Below are 8,454 nucleotides of genomic sequence, written 5' to 3' on the forward strand. Positions count from 1 at the left end.
TTAGTTATCTTGTTAGATATTACATTTATACTTGCTCTAATTACTAACAGGTGACTTTTAGATACCAGATGTCAGTGGTATCATCTGTGCATGTATTAAATACTTATTATTATAACTGGTAGATATTGAATATATCACTGTTCTGAGTGTGTGGTAAGCACTGACCCATTTAATCATCATAATCTCATTTACTACCATGAGGTAGATACTATAGATGAGGAAAATGAGAAGCTGAAATTTCAAGAATATGCCTTAGGTCACACAAGTAGTAAATAACAGAAGTTTTGAACCCATAAGCCACAGTCTCAATCATTAAATTCCCAAGAGGGCTCTACGATGGATCAAAACCCCACAGAGCTTCTAGGTTTTTCATGTGTATGCACATCACTTAGACATCTTTATACAAAGCAGATTCTAATTCAGTAGGTCTGAGCGATCGGCATTTCTAACAAGCTGTCAGGTGATGCCCCTAATGCTGGTCCATGGACCGCAGCTTCAATATCAAGGCGCCAGGGCACTGCATTTGCAAATTTTTTTTTTTACCAGAAATCAAAACCGAATTTCCAGGACAAGCTGGTTCGTGCTTAGTTCAGTTAGTAACAACTATAATATCTAGATATCTCAGTCCAACAAAACTACAATGAGATGAGGTTTCCTGAGCCTTGTTAATGGATCGAGACTGACCTAATGTTCAGAAATTGAGATGATGTAAATTTTGGAGACTAAACCCTTGTCGGTCACGTCATTAGCAAATATTTTCTCCCATTCTGTGGGTTGTCTTTTCATTGTGCTTATGGTTTCTTTTGCTGTACAAAAGCTTTTGAGTCCCATTTGTTTATTTTTATTTCCATTACTCCGGGAGATGGATCGAAAAAAATATTGCTGCGAATAATGCCATTTGCAGCAACATGGATGGACCTAGAGATTGTCATACTGAGTGAAGTAAGTCAGAGAAAGAGAAATATCTTATATCACTTATATGTGGAATCTGAAAAAAAAAGTTATACAAATGAACTTATTTACGAAAAAGAAACAGACTCACAGACTTAGAGAACGAATTTATGGCTACGGGGGGGGGGGGAAGGGGGGGGAGGGATAGTTAGGGAGTTTGGGATTGACATGTACACGCTGCTCTATTTAAAATGGATAACCAACAAGGGCCTACTGTATAGCACAGGGAATTCTACTCAATATTATGTAACAACCTAAATGGGAAAAGAATTTGAAAAAGAATAGGTACATGTATATGTATAACTGAATCACTTTGCTGTACACCTGAAACTAACACAACATTGTTAATCAACTAGACTCCGATATAAAATAGAACGATTTAAAAAAGGAAAAAATAAAATAAATACATAAATAAAAGAAATTGAGATGGTGGCTTTGATGATAAAATGTAGTTTTGTGTACAATAACAGTGATTTAACAGTATATAATGAAGTTGTTCCTAAATATTTGGTTATTTGGTCTTCACAATCGTTGTGAGTGGTAATAAGGTAGGACAACTATGTCTGAGGAAACAGAGACCCAAGACTACCACCACCGCTCTCAGGCAGCAGTGACAACATACAGATGCCCAAACTCTTCTCTTCCGTCAGCTGACCCTGAGGTGGAGCTATGTTCTATTAACTGGCTGAAAGCTAAATAGATGTAGAAAAATGTTAATACTGAAACAGCTAAGATACAGCCATATTCTGATTTTGCTTTAAATACACAGATAATCAAGGCCAAAATGATTCAGAAGCATTAATATTAAGAGTAATTTTCAATTGTGATTACGTTAATTTGAACCTGTAAAAATACAAACAATTTAGCCACAAATATCATTTTATTATGCTGTTAAAATCAGAATTAAACTGAAGAAGCTATTTTCTCATTCTATTTACTCCCTCACCCCAAGACCACCTAAGGGGTGATATTCATATCATATTCTTCCCAGACTCTGTGGGTTTGGTATAGCTGGGTTATTTAACCTCTTGTGTTTATTTTCATGGAACTAAATATGTTGGAATAACTCTTGTCCTCATATGCAGATGTTATAAAATTTTATGAAACCATACTCAGAATTCAGAGTTGATCTCTAAATGTCAAGTGTATTTACCATCCTTAGAAGACTAATATTTTCACAGAAAAAAAAAAATCCCTTTAAGTTACTGTGGAGACAAAGTAATGAAGATAAATCAAGAAACGCTGTCAATCACTGGAAAGGAAAATACCAGAATCTCTCACGTAAAAACACCTGAGAAGAGACAGCAAACCTAGGCCTTCTAAATATATTTATGATTTATTAAGTTATTTTTCCGACAGTTGACAAAGGAAATAATACTTCCATTCTTGAAAGACATGGCTAAGTGGCACCTCATTAGCATTGTGTCCACTCAAGTTTGAAATGATTTTGAGAATGAGAATTTTTTAAAAATTGTGAATTTTCTTCAAGCACACTTACCTCTAAAACTAAAGACGCGGTTTATTCTGAGCCATGGTAACACTGATACTCCCGAATCATCATCAGGCGGTGTGGAGCATCTCCAGGGAGCCCCAGTCATGCTGAGCAGCAATGCCTAGGACCCTGTCACTACATGGTAGTGGGTGGGTAGGTCTCTGAAAAGTGTAATAGGTGTACTGGGATGTCTAACCCTCCCATCCCCCGACTCGATTTAATCACTTCACATCAGCCTTCAGGGTTAGTAAAGGGACCATCACAGTATCTGGCCAATAAAAAAAAATGAGTTCAGGTAGAGAATCATCAATGACTAATTGTTTTCTCCTTTCATTAATTTTTTGCTGGTGTCTATTCAGAAGATATGGATAGTGCAGAAATGAGCAGGTAATATGGCTTCTGCCTACTGCTCTCACTTCTCATTGGCCACTCCTTCAGGACGCTGTTGTCCTTCTGTCCTCAGCTCCTCAAAGGCACCAAGCTCCTCCCAGCTCTCAGCGGCCTTTAGCCTCAAGGCTCCCTCTGCCCACAGTAAACATCCCCAGCTTCACTCTTGGGTTCCCTTGTCATATATCCTTTCATAATAGTGTGTTTCCTTTAGAATTCTTGCAATGACTAATTTGTCTAACTTCATTTAGTGTCTGTCCTTTCAACTAAACTACAAGCAGCATGAGAGTGGGGATTTTGCTTACTCACCACTGTATCCTTATCACTATTCACTGTGCTTGGCCCCTAGTAGTTCCATAATTATTTTGTTAAATAATGGTTCCTGAACGAAACCCTTGAGGCACTGCTCATATTTGCATCCCTTCCAATGACTACTGGGTAATGTCTTGCGTATGTGGAGGCAGTTAGTGTGTGCTGAATTTTGTAATGTAAAAGTGGAATCTTTTATAAGAATAGCTTGAGGATTGTCCTGATATGACTGTGAAGAAATTCAGTCCTGAATGAAAGTGTTTCTTTAATGAGAACTTAGTGATTGAGGATCATGGGTAAAGTATTTTGGGACTATGGCTTGTAAGGATTTATTGATCAGTATCAGCAGCAGGATTCTTGGTTTCCCCCTGTGCATTAGAAATGCATAATGGGTGGTCAGTTTTATACTACTTTTATAGGTCACTCAAAAATTGCATCTTGTAGAAAATAGTGATTTCTTAAGAGTATAATAAATGTTTGGTTATTCACTGCTGTAGTTTGGAGGGTTTGGTGTGATTTTAAAAATCCCACAATGTTTGTGTGAGTTTTTCTTCTTATGTTCATCCTGTTGGCCACTGAAGTATTGCTGAATAAGAGGTCTGATATTTAAAAAATAAGAAGTGAGAAGCAGTTTCATTCAACACTTTAATTATTTTATTATTTATTTTTTAACAGTTTAAGCTTATCACCCCTGAAAGCTGCAATAAATTCAGCATCCAGGCAAGATATCACCCTAGAGTCTTCTCTTCACTAAATACTAAATTATGGTTCAAACTATACTTAGAAGTATAGTTTGTCAAAAGATGTAATTTTTGAGAAGTGGGGCTCAATTTTTTCATCTAAGGATATTCTGGAAATATGCTATGGCTGGAACCTTTATTAAGTTATGAGTATTAAGGGTCCAAGAAGAATGGTATTACTTCCTAAAAATGTTTGAATAAAAGCTGTTTTTTTGAGTGATGAATTCTCCGTAGGTAATTGTTTAGACATTAGAAACTAGCTCACGCAGGCTTGCGCTTAAACATACTGGTTTTACTCTCCTTTATAAGGAAGACAACTGGGAAAGAAATTTAAAAAAAAGATATTCCACCCCCAAAAGGCCAATCATCTTTAAAAAAAAAAAATCCATTCTGCAAAAACTATTTTTATTATTCCTGTGAACTTATGACAAGGAATATATCCAGGAAGAAGGCTTCAAAATCTAAGCTATGTTCCACTGTTTGCAGTTTCCTTGGATTTTAACTAGGTGTGCAAGTTGACTTCTGACCATGGGGAATCCTCTCCATTCGTGGATTTATGGATTGTTGAGGCCATGGCAGATAACCAGCTCCACAGAAGCAACTTCACGTTCTTCTGAGGAAGATCCATAGCACTGTGGAACAAGGAATATAAATGAGCGATGCCACAAGAGACTGCAAATGGGGTTACCAAGATACAACCCTCAAAAATGGGCTCTGAAGGTGGAAAAACTACAAGAAAAAAATATTAAAATAGGCGTTTTAAAAAGGTTTCAGCTATCATGTTAAGAGCACTGATGGACATTCAATAGACACGGCACATGCTTCTTAGGCATGGAATGTATAAATCTGTTATAAAAAGAAACATTTTCAGCATTGCCAGAATTTAAAAACAAAAACCAAAAACCTCAAGCATCTAGAGGGGAAAACACCAAATGAAACTATTCAAACTGTAGTAATGAATATTTGGCCTTTAATCGTTTCCAGTTAAATTATATTTGAAAGCTCCCCCTCCCTCACTCATAGTCATACACAAACACACCAATTTTTAAACGTTTCATAATGGCCAAAGAAGGGGTTTACATAGATATGTTTATTAATGGAACTCTTTTTTTAATTAGTTTTTAATAAGTTGCTAATTCATTTTAGCCTCACATCAGTTCCATCTCATTCCTCAGTCCCTTTCCTGATGTCTAACAGTTAATGTCCTGTACCATGAGGAGAGCTTCCTGTGGCACTTTGGGAACTATCTGTTTTGGGTTTAAATTAGTACAGTTTATAAAGTTCTCTCTCTCTTCTTCCGCCCCCACGAGGATCGATAAAGGCATTTCCAGAGGCAAACGATTCTCTTCCTCCCTCTGCTCAACCTCCTGCAGCCCCTCCTCTTCCTCTTGCAGCCCCTCCTCTTCCTCCTCCTCCCCCTCCTCCGCAGAGTCAGACTCTTCGACCTCCTCTTCACCCTTGGCCTCTGCCTCTGCATCCTCCTCCTCGCTCTCCAACCCCTTGCCATCACACTCCTCCTCGTCACACCCCTCCTCCTCATCGTCATCGTTTTTCTCCTCTTCCTCTACCAGCTGTGGGTTTGGAGACTGGTTTTCCCCATCCGGGTCAGGACTGAAGGCTAGAGAAGGATTCTGCCCAAAGCTGTACAAAGTTTCCCGCAGCTCCGCGTCTTCCTCGCCACCGCTGGGGGGCGCATCGTTTCCGAAGGAGCCGGCCGGGGACGCGGTGCCGCCCGCCTGGGCCTGCTGCGCGCGCAGCGCCTCCTGCTGCCGCATATCCTCGTAGATCTGGTTCATGATGAACTGGGTGGTGTTCCGCGGCGCCCGCAGGCCGGGTACCCGCCACCTGGACAGGTTGACCGGCCGCAGCAGCGTGCTCAGATCCTCTGAAGGGCTCCTCTGGAAGGAGCGGCGAGGGTCGCGGCGCAGGCCGCGGCCCCGGCGGCGCCAGTGCTTCTTCCTGCCCGGGGGCCTCGCCCAGCCGGGGTTCCAGGGCCCGCGCCAGCAGGAGCAGCAGCAAAGGCAGAATGGGTGCAGGCCGTACACCTGGATCACTTGCGCCCGGCCAGGGGGCTTCCGGAATCCCTCCGGAGGTGGGTGCCAGGGTCCTCCCCAGCGCCCCCAATTAGAATACACGGCCCAAGAGGGACGTCTGGGTGGCTGGAACCAAGGTCCTGAGCCGTGCTGTTGCTTCGGCTGTTTCCTCGGGGGCTCATACTCGGCCTTGGGACCATAGCGATGCCACCACCTGTAAACCGGAGCGCCCCTGCGCCTTCGATGGCAGGAAGACCAGGTGCTTAATGGGGCAGAGGACGCCCCCCCGCGGCCCAGGTTAAGAGGATCCTCTTTGCTATCGAGGGGCTGGGTCATGATTCAGGGAGCTCCGAGAGGTCTAAACGGAAGCGTCCTAGAAGCTGCCGTCAAGTTTGGCCAGATCTGACGGTCTGAAGAGCCTCGTGTCTCTCTCTCTCTGCGCAACACCACGTGCCTGCCGCTGGGATCACGCCTGTCTCTCCAAAAGGACCCCTCTTCTCTGCTCGCTCGATCGTTCTTCCACGTAATCTCTGACCCTTGGCACCCGGGTTGTCTCGTCCAGGTGAGTTTGGGTGGGACTGGGGCTGGGTAAGGATGGTGGGGGAGGAAGCTGCTGGTGGGCGACGCGCAGTGAGACCCGCTCCCGGGTCCCACACACCCCTGCCTCACTGGAGGCTCGGGCTGGGGACGGGAGAGGCAGGGGTTGCGCGTTACCTTGCTGCTCCCTCTCAACCCAGGTGCTTCACCGTCACCGTCCTAGCTAGACTGAGGCAGGGTGGGCAACGGCAGCCTTTAAATACCGGCCAGGGGCCCCGCGCGCCCACCGCATCCTTGGTTGCCCCGGGAGACAGCCAACTGGGCTTGAGGTCGTTCTCCCTGGGCGTGGAGTTGGGGTTACGCCCAGAACGAGGTTGCCCATGAACATTCGCAGGGGGCTTGTGACGCAGTTTTTGAGGGAGGTGGCGAGGGGCGGGAGGCTGGGTTTGTGCTGCCCACGTTAGGAAACAGTTGAGGCAGTTTATTTGAACCCTTAAACCACCTGGAGGTGCGAGGTTGTAGAAGATGGACCTTCGGCTGAACCCAGAGGCGGGGGTTGGGGAAGAATTTGTGTATCGAAAAACAATATCCTACACCTCTGGGGTGGCCCAGGGGTTAAAGAGAAAAGCCCTTGGAGTCAGAAAACTGGGCCCCACTCCTTACCTTGTGGTCTGTGCCCACTCTTCTAAATCCTAGGAGCTCTGTGTCAACGTACCTGAAACAAGACGGCAAACGTTTATTGCGTGTGCTTACTGCGCGCAGGTGGGCTCATGGCACATAATCCTCACACCTACTCAGGGAGGTAGGCATTGTTACCACATCTCATAGATTAGGAAACGAAATTAATCTACCTAAGGCAGTGGGACTGATGAATTTCAGGGCTAGTATTTAAAGCTGAGCCTGTTTGACCTCAGAGTCCAAATTGTCAATGAGATTACTATACTACACGGCCCAACACCTTAAATAGCACTCTGGTGATGAGTACAAGGAATCTGTATGGACAAGCAGTTTACTAATTGTAACATATGCAAAACATATGTCCGTTGATTAAACATTACCAGGATGTATACCGTGGGTTTGTACCTAAGAATGCTAGTATGCCAATTACATTTTTCCTTTTGTTAACCAGACAGTGTGGTACCTTGGGAGCCTTTATAGTATTAAGGTTAAGAATATGGGCTTTGATTTAAATAGACAAAAGCCTACCCTGAATGATACTATATGGTGGGTACAAGTCATTATACGTTTATCCAAATCTGTAGAATGTACAACATCAAGAGTGACCCCTAATGTAAACTATGGACTTTTGGTGATAATGATGTGTCAATGTAGGTTCGTTATTAACAAAGGTACCACTCTGGTGGAGGATGTTTATAATGGAGGAGGCTCTGTATGAGTCGGGGGAGAGAGTGTATGAGGAATCTCTGTACCTTCTTCTCAGTTTTGCTGTGAAACTAAAACTGCTCTAAAAAAACAAGGTCTATTTAAAAGTAGAGGTGTTTCAACTTCAACTCACCAGTTAACCTCTGGAAGCCTTCAGTTCCTTACCCATACCATGAGTACAGTTAGAGTGCCTGCTCCAAAGAGTTATGTTAAGGATTAAGTAAGGTATTGATTAAAGCACTTAGCACAGGTACCCTGTGAGCACTCAGTAACTGTGAACTATCATCATTATCATATTTACATGCTTTAGGACTTGTAAAGAAATTGATACAGTATACGTAAAGATAACTCACCCTGTGCCTGATGCAAAAATAGACATCCCCATCCTTGTGTCCTTTTCTTGTCCTACTTTTGAGAGACATCAAGAAAGTGCTACCAGCCTTGATCCTACAGAAGACCACTGAGTATGTCTCCCTATCACCTTCCTGTGTTGAGTGGAATTGTGCAAAAATGGAACACTGCCCACTGGGAACCTGAGTCCATACAAGCTTCCATTGAATGATAGAGAAGCAAAATTAGGGGAAGCCCTGATGCTTGCAAAGGTCATTTATGCCTTCCTGCT

General features: G+C 43.3%; 1 protein-coding gene across 1 annotated transcript; it reads right to left on the reverse strand.

Moving 5' to 3' along the window:
- Window positions 1–5,069: 5,069 nt before the first annotated feature.
- Window positions 5,070–6,248, reverse strand: CCER1 (coiled-coil glutamate rich protein 1). Its single transcript, XM_036864932.1, has one exon. The coding sequence runs from the start codon at window positions 6,246–6,248 to the stop codon at window positions 5,070–5,072; it is 1,179 nt and encodes a 392-aa protein (XP_036720827.1).
- Window positions 6,249–8,454: the final 2,206 nt, after the last annotated feature.

The sequence above is a fragment of the Balaenoptera musculus genome, chromosome 10 (genome assembly GCF_009873245.2).
Source record: "Balaenoptera musculus isolate JJ_BM4_2016_0621 chromosome 10, mBalMus1.pri.v3, whole genome shotgun sequence".
NCBI classification, from domain to species: domain Eukaryota; kingdom Metazoa; phylum Chordata; class Mammalia; order Artiodactyla; family Balaenopteridae; genus Balaenoptera; species Balaenoptera musculus.